Consider the following 21011-nt stretch of genomic DNA (forward strand, 5'->3'; position numbering starts at 1 on the left):
ACCCTGTCACCCTGTCACCCTGTCACCCTGTCACCCTGTCACCCTGTATTTACACATGCACAGTACTTGGACTCTGACTAGCTAGGTCACAGCCAGTCCATAGAGTGAGGAGAATCCCTGAGACTCCTGTTTATATTGTCAGCCAGGATTCCCTGATTGGCCCAGATTAACAGACCAATCTGGGAACCCGTACTCAATGAGATCCAACTGGCCAACCTCATTGTAATCCCTACAGCTAGACTGATCATCAATGATGTCAGATCACATGAGCCTGATGTAAGATGGTTGTAGTGAAGTCCAGCTCAACCATGCATTGGTATAAAGTGTAAATAATGAATAAACATTCATCATTTTGGACGAGTATCATTTCCAGTACACATCTGTCTACGGCTCCCAAAACCTGCTTATGATATTTATACACGTGCCATGCATTTGAGCCCATTATCAAGGCAGCCAAAGACATGCCGTGGTTAGTTGGGTAGTGAAAATTAAATGAAGTTGATCAAAGTAATTAAAGTTGATTTTTGGTGAAGTACAACTGCATCCAATTCCATTTGACATTAAATTTATTTCAACATATTCTTCGATTCAACAGTCCCAGAACAGGGCCCAAGAAATTCCCAGTAGAAGTGAAAATTCAGGAGTAGTCCATAGAATCTATAATCTTTATATTCTCTGATTTCAAAAGGAGGCCATTTGGTCCATCCTGTCTGCAATGGCACTTAGAGCCAAACTCCTACCTTTTCCACACAAACCTATTCATTGTTTCTATTTAAATAATTATTCAATGTCTTCTTGAATACCTCAATTGAATCTGCCTCCATTGCACTTCCAGGCAATAAATTCCAACCTGAGCCACTCACTGTGGGGAAAGAAGTTTTTTCTCACCCTGCATTTCCTTCTTTTGCAAAACACTTTAAAGCTGCACCCTCTGGTTCGTGATCCTCTTATGAGCAAGAAAATTTTCTCCCTATCTACTCAGTCCAGACCTCTCATGATTTTGAAAATTGCTATGAAATCTCCCCTCAGCCCTCTCCTCTCCAAGGAAAACAGTTCCTTCTCCAAGCTGTTCAGACATTTCTCCTCTCTGCAACATTCTTGTAAACTTCTTCTGTATTCTCTCCAGTGCATTCACATGCTTCCTAAAGTGTGGCACCATGAAATGTATAAAATACTTCAGCTGTAGTCTAATCAGTGTCCTATATGAGTTCAGAATTACCTCTATGCCCCTAATAATGAAGCCAGAATAGTGTTTTTCTTAACAAATCTCTGTATTTATCCTACCACTTATAATAACTTATGCACATATGCACTCAGGTCTTTCTGCTTCTGTGCATCCTTTAGCACAGTATCCTTTATTTGCTACATTCTCTCCATGTTCTTTGTATCAAGATGTGTCACCTCACTGTTTTCCATATTCATCTGCCACCTATCTGCCCACTCTGCCAAATTGTCAATGTTCTTTTGAAGTTGTACATTGGAGGTGTAGATGAAGATACTGAGGAAGAGCATGGGACATAGACTGCTGAAGCCATGGATGCTAATAATTGGATGAAGGAAATCTGGGTTATTCAAGGAGTCAGAATTGGAGGAATGCAGAGTTCTCTGAGGTTCGTAGGGCTGGAAAAGTTTAGAGATAAGGAGAGGGAAGATTTAAACATAAGATTGAGAAATTTAAATTTCAGTATTTATGAAACCAGTAGTTTAGGCATAAGACTTTTGAATTCCTATGGAGTTGTATCCATTCCAGAATGGGAAGCAACACTAATGTAAATTTTATGTTCTTAATCAATTAAATACAAACTGCACTGCTAGTAATTAATTTACTTAAATATGTGACCTAAGTTCTGCATTTGGATTCAAGTTCTAGTCCTGGATTACAATTGCTTACAATTCCAAACCCCTTGAATGATTAATTATGCTAGATTAACTGTTGTAATTGAAATAATACTTGGCTCAATTGAAGTTTCTTTTGGATTTAATTGTGGTAATACTGTTAATACAGTAATGTTGATTGATTTCGTAAAGGTTGCACCTGGATCGATCTACTTGATGCGAGTAGTTGAAGATTTTATCCACATTGTGGGTCATGGATTGAAGGTGTTTCAGAGTGCCCTTATTGTGACAGATAACCTTGGTAAGTTCAGAAATTATAAGTAACTTAATTATAAATTATAACATCTGTGGCATTGAAATAAATTGGAATGTAGATGTAACTTTTAGGCAACTGTGATTTGCTCAGAGAAAATGGACAATTGCTAATAATTCTTTGGCTGAGATAGTGATACTCTTCCAAATACTGAACAATTTACAACCAAGAATTGTCTTGGAATGAGTTTGGACCATTCTAATCGGTTCAACCACGAATACCGAATTGAGATTGCACTGGTTTCACACACAGACTGGGATTTTGTGAACATTATTCCATGTTTAAACCAACACCACTTCAGCTCTCTGTTTTTGCCCTTTCCCATATGATTATAATTAAAATTTCAAGTGTCAGCCATGTGCATGCAAAACATACTTTATTAAGCAGTTGTGGCAGCGTTTCACTGGTGATATGTGCAGTCAGCTGACGATATAAAAGGTACAGGCGGGCTATAAAAGAGACCTCTGGTTAAAAAGGGAGACTATGCATGATGGAGCTGAATTTACCATTCCCATAGCCCTGTCCTGTCAACTTTTCTCGCATGATTGCTTGCTCTTCAGCTTATTAATTATACAACCGACTTCTACAGCATCCATTTATGCAACCATATGACAGGCTAGGTGGAAGTGCTTGCTACTGTCGCAAAATTGTTGAATTCACGCAACACTTGAGATGCTGCAAATCAGGAACTCGCCATCACACTCTGCTGTTTCACGCCTCAACTGAGAAAATGACTCAGAAAGGGATACTGGCACCCTGTTCCCTGACAAGGACTTAGGGATCCTGGCAGAGGAGGTGGTCAACAGAAGGGGAGTGCCCTATCACCCAGACTGGGAAAGGAGGCCATGTCATCAGAAGCAGCCAGCCTGGATGGAAATAAATACCTGGGTCAGTGCAGTCTCCACGGTAAAAAGATTCTACAATCGTGTAAGAAGGATAATTATCTCTGCATTCTGCAAGTTTTCTGTCTGCGCCCCATATTCACAGCACCGTTACACTCACTCCATGTCAGGCACTGCTTAACTAGCTTCAGAGGCTTCTCAGTTGTATCGAATCTGCTAAGAAGTCTTTAAGGAACAAAACCAGATAGAGCACCAGCACTAGTCTAGACATAGGAAACAGTAAAGGCAAATTAAGCCCTGTTGATTCTGAAAAGTCTCCCTTATCAACATGTGGGAGCTGGTGCCAAAATTGGGAGGGCTGTCTAACAGATTAATCAAGTAACAATCTGACATAGTCAGAGGCGGCACAATGTCTGAGTGGTTAGCACTGCTGCCTCGCAGCACCAGGGACCCAGGTTTGTTTCAGTCTCGGGTTACTGTCTGTGTGGAGTTAGCACGTTCTGCCCGTGTCTGCTTGGGTGCTCCGGTTTCCTCCCACAGTCCAAAGATGTGCAAGTTAGGTGGATTGGCCATGCTAAATTGCCCCATAGTGTCAAAGGATGTGCAGGCCAGGTGGGTTAGCCATGGGAAATGCAGCGTTACAGAGGTGGGGTAAGTGGGTCTAGGTGGGATGCTCGTTGGAGGTACAATGTGGACCTGATGGGCTGAATAGTCTGCTTCCACACTGTAAGGAATTCTACGATAGTCTTACTCACAGAATTATACCTTATAGATAATGTCACCTTTGATGTCCCACTGACAGGACAAGCAGAGCAGAGGTGGCAACACCATGATATACTGTGAGGAGCAAGTTGTTTCCTTGACGTTGATTGCATTCTGTTTGAAGTTTCATGGCATTAAGTCAAAAAAAGGCAAAAAAATCCTGCTGATTACCATCTACTGCCCCCACCTTGGCTGATGGATCAGATGATTTCCAGTTGTCGCCACATCCACAATTGTCCATCCATTATCAATGCTCAATAGCAGCAGTGAGTATCATCTACAAGATGCACTGCAGAAATTCACCAGGCGTCCTTAAGATTGCACTTTCTAAACCAATGACCATTTCCATCCTCAAGGATAAGGGCAGCAGATACATGGGAACATTACCATCTGCAAGATCCCCTCCTAGCCACTCACCACCTTGACTTGGAAATATCTCACCCTTCCTTCAGTGTCAGTGGGTCAAAATCCTGGAACTCCTTCCCAAACAACATTGTGGCATTTGCAGCAACCTTCAGCCAGAAGTGCTGAGTGGTTGATCCATCTCAGCTTCCTCCGAGGATCCAAAGCATCATAGATGCTAGGCTTAAACCAATTCAGTTCATTTCATATGATATCGAGAAATGGTTGAGAGCACTGGATATTGTAGAGTTAACGGGCCCCCGACAATATTCCAGCAATAGTGCTCCAGAACTTGCCATGCCTCCAGTCACCAATCTATCTCAGTACAACACTGGCATATAACAAGCAATGAAAAAATTGCCCGGGTATGTCCTGTACACAGAAAGCTGGACAAATACTACCCAGCCAATTAACGCTTCATTAATCTAACCTTGATCAACAGTAGAGTGATGGAATGGGCCATGAGCAGTGCTATCAAGCAGCACTTTAGCAATAATCTGTTCCCTGACTCTCAGTTGTGTCCCACCGAGACCACATAGCTTCTGACCTCATTGTAACCTTCGTTCAAACATGGACAAAAGAGCTGAACTCCAAAAGGTGGTGAAGATGATGGTGATATCTTTGATATCATGCTACATTTCACCAAATGTAGTATCAAGATGTCCTTGCAAAACTAGTCAATTGGAATAAGGGGAAAATCACTGCTGGTGGAAGTTACACTGAAGACAAGGGAAGATGACTGAGGATGTTGGAGGTGAATTCTCACAATTCCAGGACAACTCTGCGGGAATTTCTCAGTATAGAGTCTGAGGCCCAAACATCTTCATCAATGACCCTCGCTACATTATACAGTCATAAGCGGGATGTCACTGATGATTACACAATATTCAGCGCCATCTCAAGAAACTCCTCAGATAATGAAATAGTCCTTGTCCAAATGCAACAAGACCTGGACAATATCCAGGCTTAGCCTAATAGGTGGCAAGTAACGTTAATCCCAAACAAGCACCAAGCAATGATCATCTCCAACAGGAGAGAATCTATCCAGCGTCCCTTAAGTTGAATGGCATTGCGTCAACCAATATCATGATTTTTGGCCAGAAGCTGAACTGGATGAGCCATATAAATACTGTGACTGCAAGACCAGCTCAGAGGTTAGAAATCCTGCAATGACTAACTCATCTCTTGATTATCCATAGCCTGTCCACCATATAGAAAGCACAATTCAGGGCTGTGACGGAATACTTCCCACTTGCCTGGACGAGTGCAACTCTAAGAATACATGAAAAGTTTGACACCATTCAGATCAAAATAGTCACCTGATTGGCACCACATCCACAAACTCTCCATCTCCAATGCAAGATCACCACCACCTTCTCAAGGGCAACTAGGGATGGGCAAGAAATGCTGGCCAGCCAGCAACGCCCACATCCCACAAAAATGAATAAAAAAAAGATGCACTGTAGAAATTCATCAAGACTTCTTTAGATGGCATCTTACAAGCACATGACTATTATGATTTAGAAGGATAAAGGCAACCGAAACATGGAAACATGACTACCTGTGGGTTCCTCTCCAAGTCACTCACCATCCTGACTCAGGAATATATTGCTGTCCCTTCACTATTAGTGGGTCAAAATCTTGGAACTTCCTCCCTAACAACACTATGTTTATTGCATCAAATAGACTGCAGCAATTCAAGAAGGAACCTCACCACCATCTTCTCAGGTGTAATTAGGATGATAAATGTTGGCCAGCCAGTGAATTCCAATTCCTATGAATCCTCTAGTTATATTTTCCAATGCTGGGGAAAATTGCCCATATATTCTGAATCACTGTGACACTGTTTCCTGCTAGTTCACTGGTCCCCTTTCCACACAAATTTCTTTGGAATGATTACCCAAAATGCAATATGGCCACCATGCATGCTCAGACATAGCCAGTGACCATTACTGCATAGGCCACAGGAAGCACATGCACATACCAATGATATTACTGTGTTCTGTGTATGGTGAAGTCATCATCAGTGTATGTACTTCTGAGAAGAGGTCAACGAGGTGGAGGCAGGGTGTATGTGGGAGTGGGCCAAAGGCTGACAATGGAAGGTGGGGTGGCCAGCACCTGGCGTGGAGAGGAATGAGGCTGAGAGCAGAAAGGAGATAAGAGAAGCCAAGAGTTGGAGTGTCTGTCCCTCCATTGCCCGATCTTTTCCAAATGTCATTGTATTGCCATTTGTGTTAGGCAACATCCGCCTATTACTCATGTTCTTTGCTGGGTGGTAGCATTCACAATAAACACAGCCTGATACTTGCCTCATGATTAACTCTTAGCATACATAGTAACACTGTATATGTCACTTTATCAAATGCCTCTCAGAAGTCTGAATACATTTCATGTCTTACTTGCTATATTGTCAAAAAATTTCAATAAATTTGTCAACGTGACTTGCTTTTCACAACACCATGTTGACTCTGCTTGATAATATTGCAATATTTTAAATGTTCTGCTGCTACCATTTTTACAATGGGTTATAACATTTCTTCAATGACAGACATAAGGCTAACTGGCCTCTATTTTGCAGCTTTCTGTCTCCTTTCTTTCTTAAACAGAATTGTTGCAATTGTGGTTTTCTGATCTGGAGGATTATTCCAGAATTTAAGGAATTTTCGAAGATTTAAATTCAAACATTCACTATCTCTTCAGCCATTTCTTTTGAGACTCTTGCAGATAATCCGTAAGTCTAGGGGACTTGTCAGCTATGATTCCTCTTGAGTTTCCATGAGGTTTTAAACTGTCTTTTCCTTGTACCACTTGATTTTCTGTTATTCTTCAGATGCTTTTTTTTGTCTTCTACCTTGAAGAGATAAAAAGGATTATTAGAAGTCTCTGCCATTTCCTTGTTTCTCATTGTCAGGTTCCCCAGTCTCACCCCCTAAGGGACCAACTTTGTTTTAACTATTTTCTTCCTTTTTATACATTTTTTAAATTTACACGTTGGGATACCAGTGTCGCTGGCTGGCCATTTTAATGTTTACCCTTGAGAAGGTGGTGATGAGCTGCCTTCTTGAACCGCTGCAGTCCACATGTTGTAGGTTGGCCTTAGGGAAGGAATTCCAGGATCTTGACCGAGCGACAATGAAGGAATGGTGATATATTTCCAAGTCAGGATTATGAGTTGCTTGGATGGGAACTTGAAGTCGGTGGTGTTCCCATGTATCTGCTGCCCTTGTCCTACTAGTTGTAAATGATTGTGGGTTTGGAACGTGCTATCTAAGGATCGTTGGTGAATTATTCTTTTATATTATTATATTGTCTGTTATGTGTTTCTTATTTCTTGTAAGTTTACTGTAGTACTCTAAGTTCTTTTCAAAGTATTTTTAGTCATCACCTGCTTATTTCATAGACCTATCCAATTCTCTGGCTCACTATAAATCTTTACAGTATTGCACACCTTTTCTTTCAATTTGAAATGACCTGTCCTGCCTTCCTCCCTCCCCTCCCTTGCCCTCTCTTTCACTCTCCTGACCTTTCTTACTGTTTGTCCTTTTCTACCCTTTCCACCTTCCCACTACTGTTGGCAAGGATATAGTTTCTACTAAAAATCAGTACGGAGCTAACAGCTATGGTAAAACTTGTCACTTATTCTCTTCCCCATCCCAGGATTACTCTGTCTGATGGTTGCATTCCAACTTCTACCTGGGGAAAGGCTTCGAAAATCTGAACCACAAAGGAACTTGGGAGTCCTAGTTCGGGATTCTGTTAGGATTAACATGCAGGTGCAGTTGACAATTAGGAAGGCAAATGCAATGTTAGCATTTATTTTGAGAGATGTGTGGAATAAGAGCAGTGATGTACTACTGAGTCTATATAAGACTGTCAGACTGCATTTGAAATATTGTGAGCAGTTTTGGGCCCCATATCTTAGGAAGGATGTGCAGGCCTTGTCGGGGGCCCAGAGAAGAACTTGTCATTTGAGGAGCAGTTGAGAATGCTGGGTTTGTACGTGCTGATATTTAGAAGGATGAGGGGAAATCTCGTTGAAACTTACAGAATATTGAGAGGCCTGGATAGAGTGGATGTAGAGAAGATGTTTCCACTAGTAGGAGAGACTAGGATACGAGGACAAAATCTCATAGTGAAGCGACAACAATTTAGAACTGAGATGAGGAAGAATTTCTTCAGATAGAGGATGGTGAACCCATAAACTCATTGCTGCAGAAGACTGTGGAGGCCAAGTCATAGAGTGTTTTTAAGACAGAAATAGATAGGTTATTGATCAGTAAGGGGATCAAGGGTTGTGGGGAGAAGGAGGAGAAAGGAGTTGGAAAAACATATCAGCCATGATTCAATGGCAGAGCAGATTTGATGGTCCAAATGGCCTAATTCTTCTTTTAAGTCTTGTGAGATTTCACATTTCATAGAATCCCTACAGTGCAAAAGCAGGTCATTCGGCCCACGGAATCCACACCGACCCTCTGAAGAGCATCCCACCCAGACTCACCCTATACCCTATTCCTGCATTTCCCATTTGGCAATTTAACATGGCTAATCCACCTAACCTGTACATCTTTGGACTGTGGGAGGAAACTGGAGCACCCAGAGGAAACCCACGCAGACATGGGGAGGATGTGCAAACTCCACACAGTCACCGGACCTGGAATTGAACCGAGGTCCCTGGCACTGTGAGGCAGCAGCGCTAACCACTGAGCTCCATGCCACCCCTATACTATTCTGTTATGGTTACAGGCTAAGCCAACAGAAGTTCTCAGGTACTTATTGATTGATAATATTGCACTACAATGGAAAATATAATAATAAGACCAAGTAGGATTGAAGTAATAACTTTATCCTTATCTTTTCAGTGACTAGTATACAACGAGAGCCTGTATCTGCTGTGTCAAGTGATATCAGCTTCCCAATGAAAGGCAGAAGAGGAATGAAAGATTGGGCAAAAAATTCAGAAGACAAACTTTATATTCCAAAAGAGGTGTTCACACGTTCTTCTTCAGGTACCTGCAATTCGCATTGGTATGAACAAATATAACTGTACTGCCACATTTGATGAGCTTGTTCTCTTCCCTGTTTCTCAGAACTTCATAAGAACCTGAATCTTATGAAACTTTTTGTCCTTTCGTTCAGTAGTCTACTTGATTAAACTTCTTCTCCATTAACCTGTAGAGAAACCTTCAAAGACATTGGTCTATGTTGTACCCTATTTTACAATTGGGTAAAAGTATATCTCATATATGCACTTTTTTGTGCCAAGTTGCATGTATGTGTAATCCTATTCTTTGTATGGCATATACATCTGTTATAGCTAGTGAGTGTAAGCCGCATATAGTTCCTGTCATAATTATTTCAAATCAGTACTCAATTAGAACAGATTATTAAAACATAAAATTATTTGCATTGTGGGATTCGCTGTGTGCAAATTGATTCTCATCTTCATCTATCTAACAACTGCAACTACATTTTAATATAAAACCAAAATACTGCAGATGTTGGAAACATACATGAAAAGAAGTATACGATGTAAATAAAGGAATATAGATGTTGTCCTCATGAAGACTGACAGTTTCTAAAATGTATTTCTATTTCCAGAACTGGTTGAAACAATCATACATGATTTCAAATTTTAAGACTTTTCCTGTCATAAATTAACTAAAAGCAGTATTTCAGATTATTAACCAAACATATGCATTAAACTACAGATAAGATCTCCCATTTAACTTTTAACATGATCAAAAATCCCCCTCATATTCTATTTTCCTCTGCCCTTTCAGTAGACCCTTCATTTATTTTTAAATTTATCACAGGATGTGGGCAGTACTTGCTGGGAAGGTTCTTATTGTCCATACCTAATTGATCATGAGAAGGTAGTGATATGTTGCCTTCTTGAACTGCTACATTCGCTATGGTGTGGATACAACCAGGGTGCTGTTTGGAAGGAAGTTCCAGGATTTTGATCCAGTGACAGCAAATGGATGGTGATATAGTGCCACATCAGAATGGGGAGTGGCTCATAGTGGAACTTGTAGCTACTGATTTTCCTATGCATTTTGGGCCTTTGTCTTTGTTGGTAGCAGGGTCGCAGATTCAGAAGGTACTGTTGAAGCAGGCTTAGCAAGATTCAGCAGTACATCCTGTAGGTGGTACATATTGCTAATATAATACACTGGTCTCGAAGGGAAAATTGTTGAAGGTGGTGGTAACAGTCCCAAACCTGGAGATGTCAGATTCAATGATATCTTAGGAAATCACGTAATCATGTACAATGACTTTTCATGGATTTGTCCCTTCTTAATATGTATCCCCATAGCAATGTGAATTGTTTAGGCTTTGTATCCGGGTAAAAATGCTAATTAGCTGTCCCCTAGATCTCCAATTCCATTCTATCTTGGAATTAAATATACTGCTTAAAGTGTAATTATTTATAAAACTTGACATTCCTAGAATGCAAATTTGATACATTTCCCACTTATGTAAATCCTTCCTGGGAAAAGGTGGTTTGAAAATTTTCATTTTAATTCTAGAATGATGTGGTTCTCATGGATGTGACTCAGTCAAATCTAGAAAGAGAATAGAGCTTCCAAATGTGGAAATGGACTGCATGGAAGGCCTACTTTAGTGCTCTGGCATTGTGTCGAAGTTTTTTTAAAAAATTAAAACATTGAACAACCCTTAAGTCCTCACCTTTCATAATCCTTCACACCCCTCACACTTCCAGTATCCCATCCATGCCAATAAAGGCAACCAACTGCCCACTCTACACACTCTCATAATCATGTTGAAATGAAACAAGATTGTGTCCTTTGCAAAATTATTTTTTTAAAAAACATTAGTTGATGAAAAATCAGCACATTTAATTAAATTGCATTAAATTCTGATGAAACCAGACATTTCATTTATATATTTAATCTCTCAAAGGTGTCCCAGGACCGAATCCAAAGAGATACCCACATGGATCGTAAGCCTGCAAGTAAGCACTAAATTCAGTGGGTATTCAAAAAGCAATGGTACACACAGAGGCTAGATGCCTCCAAGTCAGTGACAACTAAAAACTGCCTTCTTGTACTGAAAGATGCCTGTGTCCCTGTTAGCAAAAAATTATTTTTTTTAAATATTCAATCATGGGATGTGGGCATCACTGGCGGGTCCAGCATTCATTGCCCACATTGGCAGCCAGCAGAGAGAACAACCAATCCATTAACCTGGGGCTCATTATGAGCAGAGTTCCCAAATGGGCATGGGTCAATTCTGCAAATGTTTGAGACCTTTTTCACAATTTGCAGGCCATCGCCCAAAAGAAACTGTGAACAGTAGAATCATAGAAAAAAATTAGTGATGGAGACTGGATAATGCAAAGTATATTGAGTTTTAAATCTAAGTTGACAGTAAAATGAAAAAAAGCAATCTGAGTTGGTTTTATTGAATCAGAGATAGTAGGAACTGCAGATGCTGGAGAATCCGAGACAACAAGGTGCAGAGCTGGATGAACACAGCAGGCCAAGCAGCATCATAGGAGCAGGAAGGCTGACGTTTCGGGCCTAGACCCTTCATCAGAAAAGGGGGAGGGGAAGGGGGTTCTGAAATAAATAGGGAGAAAGGGGGAGGCAGATAGAAGATGGACATAGGAGAAGATAGGTGGAGAGGAAACAGACAGGTCAAAGAGGCGGGAATGGAGCCAGTAAAGGTGAGTGTAGGTGGGGAGTTAGGGAGGGGATAGGTCAGTCCAGGGAGGTCGGACAGGTTAAGGGGGCGGGATGAGGTTAGTAGGTAGGAGATGGGGGTGCGGCTTGAGGTGGGAGGAGGGGCTAGGTGGGAGGAAGAACAGGTCATCCTCCGACACTTCTGCCATCTGCAATCCGACCCCACCACCAAAGACATTTTTCCCTCTCCACCCTTATCTGCTTTCCGGAGGGACCACTCTCTCCGTGACTCCCTTGTCCGCTTCACACTCCCCTCCAGCCCCACCACACCCGGCACTTTTCCCTGCAACCGCAGGAAGTGCTATACCTGCCCGCACACCTCCTCCCTCATTCCCATCCCAGGTCCCAAGAAGACTTTCCATGTCAAGCAGATGTTCACCTGCACATCTGCCAATGTGGTATACTGCATCCGCTGTACCTGTTGTGGCCTCCTCTACATCGGAGAAACCAAGCGGAGGCTCGGGGACCGCTTTGCAGAACACCTACGCTCGGTTCGCAATAAACTGCACTTCCCAGTCGCGAACCATTTCAACTCCTCCTCCCATTCCTCAGACGACATGTCCATCCTGGGCCTCCTGCAATGCCACAATGATGCCACCCGAAGGTTGCAGGAACAGCAACTCATATTCCGCTTGGGAACCCTGCAGCCCAATGGTATCAATGTGGATTTCACAAGCTTCAAAATCTCCCAACCCCTACCGCATCCCAAAACCAGCCCAGCTCGTCCCCACCTCCCTAACCTGTTCTTCCTCCCACCTATCCCCTCCTCCCACCTCAAGCCCCACCCCCATCTCCTACCTAGTAAGCTCATCCCGCCCCCTTAACCTGTCCATCCTCCCTGGATTGACCTATCCCCTCCCTAACCCCCCACCTACACTCACCTTTACTGGCTCCATCCCCACCTCTTTGACCTGTCTGTTTCCTCTCCACCTATCTTCTCCTCTATCCATCTTCTATCCGCCTCCCCCTCTCTCCCTATTTATTTCAGAACCCCCTTCCCCTCCCCCTTTTCTGATGAAGGGTCTAGGCCCGAAACGTCAGCCTTCCTGCTCCTATGATGCTGCTTGGTCTGCTGTGTTCATCCAGCTTTGCACCTTGTTGTCTCTTGAGTTGGTTTTATGGTGAGTTTTGGTTTTCTTTTCACTTCAAACAGTAAGTTTCATCAGTGTACAAGACATTTTATGACTGAAACAGATAGAATTCAAAAAGGTTTTTCATAATAATTGTTAAGAAGCTTCAATGTGACTTTTACACAGAGCATCGGAGAGATTTTTTTGAAAATAATTATATGTATTAAGAAATAATGTAATCAGAATTGACCTTGAAGAAAACTTACAGGAATAAGCAGTAAGGTTTATCATTTAACCAATCCTGCACCACTGATACTCCAAAAAATTGTTACCTTTTGTTTGAAATGATAATATTGTGAAACTGTCTTTCATGTATAAATAAATGGAGAAGATTTTAATTGCCAGTCTGACTTTAAAATTTGAAAAGTAAGGGTGGTTTGTATATCATACCCCTACCACTGTAAACAGTATTCTTGAACTGCCCCTGGCTCAGACTACATCATTGTTGAGTCACCTTGTCCAATTTTAACATGCAGCTGGAAAGCTCAATTCCATTTAAATGCTTTCTTGAAAATCCGCTCCAAACATTGATTGGATTTCCCAATTCTAAAATCTAAATGCTCTGTTGTTGTTTATTTATAATGGAATGCTTTTACTACCACTGCCACAAACATTAAATCGGACAGACTGGAAGGAAACTAGCCATCAGAATACATGAACATCAGCTAGCAGCTAAACGACGTGACAAACTTTCCTTAATATCATTACACTCAGATAATGAAGGCCATCAGTTTAACTGGGACAACGTAACTAACATAGACACGCACGGGAATTCCTAGAGGCGTGGTTCTCAACCTGTAATGCAATCAACAAACATATAGAATTGGACCCCATATACAAACCCATACAGATCAAAAGCAGAAATGACACTACTCACCATAACGGACCAGATGATATAACTTCAAAGCAGAGTAGAACATCATCACTTCATTGGAGGCGTCACTGATGATGTTACTGGCATGGCGACAAAACGTCTGAACGAAAACAAGCTAGCTCAGCGAGCAAGTCAACAACCTCACCCACAACCCGAACTACAAATCTTTGGTAAAATTTTAATATTTTTACTGCTATTGCAAAATTCGTAATCAATATTAGCCATCTCGAAAAATGTGCTGCTCAGCCAACAGACATAGAAAAGTGCAGAAATGTGATGAAAATATAAAAGCATGATGGCAGAAAAAATTTACTGACCCCAAGAGCAGGATACAATTTGAAAATTAATGGCTTAATCAACCTGATTAAAAAGGGGCCATCAGAATCAGTATTTTGCTGCTGATTCAGTTGCCCAATATTTCAGGAAAGTGTACCTCATTACCTTTCCTAATTGTGTGGACCTGGTGAATTATTTTATGATTCACAAAAGTCCAGCCATTCAAAACATACAAATCAATTTATTTTAAAATTGTGCTTGCCTTTAGCTCACATCGTGTTGGCGTTTGTCGGCAGAAAGAACACCACTGACTGATAGCATGACTGTTAGTTTCTGTAAGGTTAGGTGCACAATAGGTTAGATGCCTTAACTCAGTACTGTCACTATGGTAGGACAGTCTCACTGTTGGCTTCAGTTTCCTTGATGATATTGAGGAAAATCAGTTAGAATTTCACTCTGTGTGGCATTTTAACTGAGGGCACTAGTATAAAAACTGTGATGTCAAATTGACTACCCATTAGACACCTTTCCCCCTCCCACCTCAGCTTTTTTGTGTTCTATTGATTCTAATTGGAAAGAGAATTAAATGTAGTTTTTAATGAGCAAATAAATCAATATTGCCAGCTTTAAACTATCACCCAAATCTAACATCATCTTGCTGATTGCTTTACAAGTAACTGTTACATGTGCGTATGTAGTGTATAAATTTATATATTGTTTTATTATTTTACTTAATATTCACTAAGAATCAGGCTCTGAATTCAGCCAAAACTAACCTTTGGCTAGTAAACTAGCTTGCAGGTATTGCAGAGAAAAAGCTCGCAACCTTTCAGTCTCAGCATAAAACTAGGATGTTCTAAGCAACTTGTCAATTTCCTGTGGATGAATGATTCTACAAGCTGTAAATTTACAAGGTGCCATATGCCCTGGGCCTTAAACTGTAAAGTTGACAGGAATTTGTCCACTCAAAATCCGGCTGCCTGACATTTTATGTTAGAAGCAACAGTAATTGTTGAATCTGGGAAGGATGTCCTGCCTTAGAGAGCTGCCGGCCAATCTAGTTAGTGCTGGTTAGCATGGCTGCCTCACAGTGCCAGGGATCAGGTTCGACTCCACTCTAGGGTTGCTGTCTTTGTGGAGTTTGGACATTGATAGATCATAGAATCCCTACAGTGTGGAAACAGGCGCTTCGGCCCAACAAGTTCACACCAACCCTGAGAGCATCCGACCCAGATCCATCCCCTATAACCCACCTAATCTACACATCCCTGAACACTGCAGGCAATTTAGCATGGCCAATCCTCCTAGCCTGCACATCTTTGGACTGTGGGAGGAAACCCACGCAGACACGGGGAGAGGGTGCAAACTCCACACAGACAGTCGCTCAAGGACAGAGTCGAACCCGGGTCCCTGGCGCTGTGAGATAACAGTGCTAACCACTGTGCTGCCCATTCTCCCTATGTCTGCGTGGGCTTCCTCCAGGTGCTCTGGTTTCTTCTCACAGTCCAAAGATGTGCAGCTTAGGTGATTTGGCCATGCTAAATTGCCCATAGTGTCCAATGATGTGCAGGCTGTTGTTATATTCTATGATTCTGTAATAATTACAAAAAGCCCTACTCAGTCAAACCTCTTAAAGAACTATAGACTCAGAATTGGGATTGTGTGACTGATAGCATGCTGAACAAGAAGAAGCCAAGGTGAGATAGAGATCGAGGATGTGCAGAAACTGGCCTTATCTAACCAATGTAATGTGCATCATATGGAAGACCAGAATGTGGACTTAGGCATCTTGGGGCTGGAATCTGCCGAAAATGGGCAATGGGAGAGGAAACATAAGCTGGTGCTGGTAAGGGATTCAATATTTTTTGTTAGCAGAATCCACAGTCCCATGTGGCATGTTCCCTACCTAGTACCAGAATGAGAAACATCTTGAACAGGCTTGAATGGATATTGCAGGGAGAGATCTGTGTTCGGACCAACAACATAGGGAAATGTAAGCAAGAGGTCCTAAGTGTCAGACTCTATGTATTAGATTAAAGAACAGGACCTCAAGGATATAAGGCCTGAATTATTACCCAAGCAGGGTGCAAACTGACATTGTCGAAAGTAGGTTAGGTAGTGAATATATTGCTGGTGCAGTCAAATGGAAAAGAAGCACAGACCTCTATTGCAGGTCGCATTGGCCTCCAGCAATGAAGGTTACAGTGGGGATTCTTCTCATGCACAGACAGACACCTAGCTTGTGGATTGGGCTAGGCTGCATCTCAATGCTGATCACTTGCTGTTCAATGCCCTCTCACTCAACACTTACTCGATGCCTGCAACATCTGTGACTTGCTTTGCCTTCTTTTGCCAATTACTGCAGTCACAACCAGGCAGCTTGCCTTTGTCAGCAAGTCTCAATCTAGGGGATGCACCTAGTATTAAATGGCAATGTGCTATGGCAATCTCACATCTATTCAAAGTGCCAGCAGCTTGCGAATAAGGGGAGGCAACAGCCTCGTGATATTATCAATTGACTGTTAATCAGACGTAATGTTCTGTGGACTCAGGTTTGAATCCCGCTGCAGTAGATGCTGAAATTTGAATTCAGTAAAAATCTAAAATTAAAAGTCTAATGATGACCACAAATCGATGGTCAATTGTCATAAAAATATGGTGGGTTCACCAATGTCCTTTAGGGACGGAAACTGCCGAGCTTATCTAATCTTGCCTACACGTGACTCCAGAACCACAACAATGTGGTTGACTCTTAAGTGCCCTTTAGGCAATTAGGCTGGGCAATAAACGCTGGCAATAAATGGCCAATAAATGAATGAATAAAAATAAGCACATAGCATAGCATGTAAGCAGCCTTGCTGCAAACTCTGAGAGGGTAGCCCAATTGGTTTGGCATCCAATCAGGGTGTTATCATTCAGGGATCTGTGCCTCTACAATCCAGGGAATGGGTCATGGGCAGTCTTTTGGCTCCATGCAGCCAGTCCAGTGGATGGGCTGACATGGTTGGGGAAGTATATAAGCACCAGTAGCGGATCTGAGCATGTCCTGTCTGGGGCTGTTCAAACATGAGGGGGTGGGGTAAAATCAGTCCATCAGATCTGGCACAACCCTGTCTCCTTGTGAGGAGGCACCACCTAGACTTGGGTCAAGGTTCTCCATCCTTGTATCACCATGGCTTTAGCTCTGAGGACCAATATGTGGGGGCAAGGCTTGCAGGTTTATCCAACAGCTATTGATGATGCTGGGCCTGGTCTCGAAGGCAACTGCAGACCTGCCCGAGGAGGCTCATGGATGGTCACATGATTTGCTGCAGTGATGCATCTTCTGGACAGTAAGGGCCATTGGTTCCCATTGCTGCTCCACCCTATGGGTACTTGAATGAACTTGCTGATTGCCAATGCCACAGGGCCCTCTCCTGCCCGGGGATGACCAGGTGAGGGAAGGGTATGAGGTCTCAGAGGAAGCATTAGCAGGGTCTCTGGCATTCCTCCAACTGCCATCGCCCTCGGGTGTTTCTGCCTCAGACGGCTGTGAAGCTGTCGCTGTGAGGTGCTCACCAGCATGTGCTCCCATATTCACTATGTCTAGCATTCCTACTGAAATACCTGTTTCTGAGCTGGTGGAGTTGCAGGTGGCAGCCCTGCTGATGCTTTCTCTGAGGCCTTAGTACCCTTCCCTTAAACATTGAGGAGATAGCCTCTGGAGGAGCCAGACAGAGGTTTTGGGGAGGGTAGCTGTACCTGCAATACACAAGGGAGAGAGAGAGAGATAGCATTGCAGCCGGTGGCTAGAAGTGGTGAGCAATGAGTGAGACCGACAGTGTGGTTAGTGAGAGAGTGGCAGTGGCATTCACAGTGGTATTTACTCTTTAAAAAAAAACAAAGAACTACGGATGCTGGAAATCAGAAACAAAATGAGGAATGGCTGGAAAATATCAGCAGGTCTGGCAGCATCTGTGGAGAGAAAGCAGAGATAACATTTCAGGTACAGTGACATTCTGAAGAAGAGTCACTGGACCTGAAATGTTAACTCTGCTTTCTCTCCACAGATGCTGCCAGACCTGCTAAGTTTTTTTTTCCGGCAGTTTCTGATTTTGTACTTACTGTTTTGGCTGGAAATGGACGTTTCCTCATCCTGGCAGAAATTTTCTTGATTTTCCCTTTGAGGGCGAAGATTATCTCCTTGTGCGGGGAAAGAATAGGATTGGCGGATACCTCCCAACCCACACAGGCTCATTCTACCTTGTATTGGGCTGTCTTATCCAGTAATGACAGAAAGGGGGGGCAACTAGTGGGACAACTGTGGGGGTTGCAGCTGTTAGTGCTGCTGCATGTAGGGGAAAGATGGTGAGCTCTTCCAACAGAGTGACGATGCAGTGTAGAGGGTATGAAGGGTTATTGGGAGTTTGGGAAGGAATGAGAGTGAATGAGGGAATATGTTGCACACGATGGTGAGAGTGGCAAAGCATGAACCTTAGTGAGAGGTGAGTGCAGTGGCAGAGATAGAGTATCAGGTAGCAGAGAGAATTATCTCGTCAGACTGGAGAAAGTAACTGATCTTGCAGGACTATTTGCCGTTCATCTGCACTTTGTAGAAGGGACAACAGAGGGTAACGTAGCAAAGCCATCTCTACATTTTTCTGACCACAAAGTAAATCTTTCTGTACTTGTTTTTAAACTGAAAATGAAGCTTTCAGTTTAAAATAGTCGACGGGGCCAGGTCCTGGGCTGGTGAATGAGTATTTACAGCTGGCAGGGGTATTTACAGCTGATGAGGCTGAGGGGCGTGGAGCTAGTTACAGCTGATCAGGGTCATGGAAGGCTGATCCAAAAGGTAAAAACTCATATGGGATCCAAGACAAGTTGACAAACTGGATCCAAAATTAGCTTACAAGCAGGAAGCAAAGAGTAATGGTGGAGAGTTATTTTTGTAATTGGAAACCTGTGACTATGACCAGTCGCATTCCAGGGATCAGTGTTGGGATCCTTACTCTTTGTTATTTACATTAACGACTTGGATGTGAATGTAGAAGGTATAATTAACGAGTTTGCAGATAACTCAGTGATTGGTGGTGTTGTTGATAGTGAGGAGGATAGTCTCAGGTTTCAATCTGATACTGATCATCTGATAAATTAGGTGGAGAAAGGCAGATGGAATTTAATCCTGATAAGAGTGAGGTGATGCATTTTGGGAGGTCTAATAAAGCAAGGATATACATAATGAGTGGTAGGTCCCTAGGAAGTACTTGGGCAGCACGGTGGCTCAGTGGTTACACTCAGTGGTGCCTCACAGCACCAGGGACCCAGGTTCAATTCCAGCCTCAGGCATATGTCTGTGTGGGTGCTCTGGTTTTCTCCCACAGCCCAAAGATGTACAGGTTAGATGGATTGGCTGTGCTAAATTGCCCCTAGTATCCAGGGATGTGTAGGTTAGGTGGATTAGCCATGGGAAATACAGGGTTACAGGGATGAGTTATGACGAGAGACTGGTTAGATTGGGTTTGTTTTCCTTGGAGCAGAGGCAGAATTTGTTTGAGGTGTACAAAATTCTGAAAAGCGTAAACAGAATAGATTGTGAGAGTCTTTTCCCCATGCCATATGTGTCTAAGACCAGAAGGCACAAATTTAAGATGACAAGTAATTGGTACAGAGGATATCTGAAGAAACCTTTTCACTCGGAGGTTGATAGAAATATGGAACATGCTGCCTGAGAGGTTGGTGGAGGCAGGTATTCTCACAGCATTTAAGAAGCATCTGGATGAGCACTTAAAATGCCAAGGCAGAGCCAGCCATGGACCAAGTGCACATAAATGGAATTAGTGTATTTTGGTGTTTGTTGATTAGCATAGACATGGTAGACCAAAAGGCCTGTTTCTATGTTGAATGACTCTAAGTGACTTGGAGCCACTTGAATATACTAGGTAGGTGAAGCCAGCAATTAGGATGTAAAATAGCTTGTAGGCCTTTATTACAAAAGGACTTCGGACAGGAAAGTAAAGATGCTTGCTTCAGTTGTGTAGATCGTTGGTAGAACCAGATTGAGAGTATTCTGTATTTTCCAAAGAGAGAGTGCAGTAGAGGCTCACCAAAGTAATTCCTGGGATTGTTGGACTGTCCTATGAGGAGGGATTGAGAACTCTGAGTTTATAAGAGGTAATCTCATTAAAACTTATAATATTCTCATATAAGTGCTGGAGAGGAAGTTGCAGAGAGGATATTTTCCTGGTTGAGGGTACTGAAGGGATCAAGTCTCAGGATAAGAGTCAAGCCATTTAGGTCTGAGATGAAGAAGAGTTTCTTCACTATGAGAGTTTTGAATCTTTGGAATTCTCTAGCCAAGAGATCTGTGGAAGTTCAAAAATTGAGGAACCTTGGTCCCTGCAATTGTCTAGCTATTTTAAGTTTCTTGCAAGCTATGGACAAGAGTGGGGACAGCATGAGGATGAGCAAACTGAACATGGCACCTTGGTATCGGGAGGAAGTGGGGAAAGGATATAGGAATGTAGTTGTGATAGGAGACAGTATAATTAGAGGAATAAATATTGTTCTCTGCAACAGTGAGCAGGTGTCCTGAAGGGTGTGTTGCCTGTCTTGTGCCAGGCTTAAGGACATTCCTAACACATGTTCAAATGCCTTGGAATTCTCTTTAATCCTACTTGCCAAGGACATTCCATGGCCCCTTTTAGCTCTCCTAATTCGTTGTTTACATTCTTTCCTGCTTCCTTTATATTCCGCAAGAGCCTTGCCTGATTTCAGTTTCCTAAACCTTATATATGTTTCCTTTTTCTTTTTGACTAAACTTGCAACATCTCTGTTTCTTCAGTTCCTACCTAATACTTTGTAATTAGCCTTCTTTCAATTGAGCAT

At 42.4% G+C, this 21011-nt stretch overlaps 1 protein-coding gene across 1 annotated transcript in view; it reads left to right on the top strand.

Annotated features, from left to right (window-relative positions):
* adgrb2 (adhesion G protein-coupled receptor B2) overlaps positions 1–21011 on the top strand; it is a 683435-nt gene that overhangs the window by 414711 nt on the left and 247713 nt on the right. The window contains exons 13-14 of the mRNA XM_048613298.1: positions 2029–2137; positions 9018–9164. Of these exons, the coding sequence (XP_048469255.1) occupies positions 2029–2137; positions 9018–9164 (256 nt within the window). The remainder of the gene's footprint in view (positions 1–2028; positions 2138–9017; positions 9165–21011) is intronic.

Source organism: Rhincodon typus, chromosome 27, assembly GCF_021869965.1.
Source record: "Rhincodon typus isolate 14 chromosome 27, sRhiTyp1.1, whole genome shotgun sequence".
Classification (NCBI taxonomy): domain Eukaryota; kingdom Metazoa; phylum Chordata; class Chondrichthyes; order Orectolobiformes; family Rhincodontidae; genus Rhincodon; species Rhincodon typus.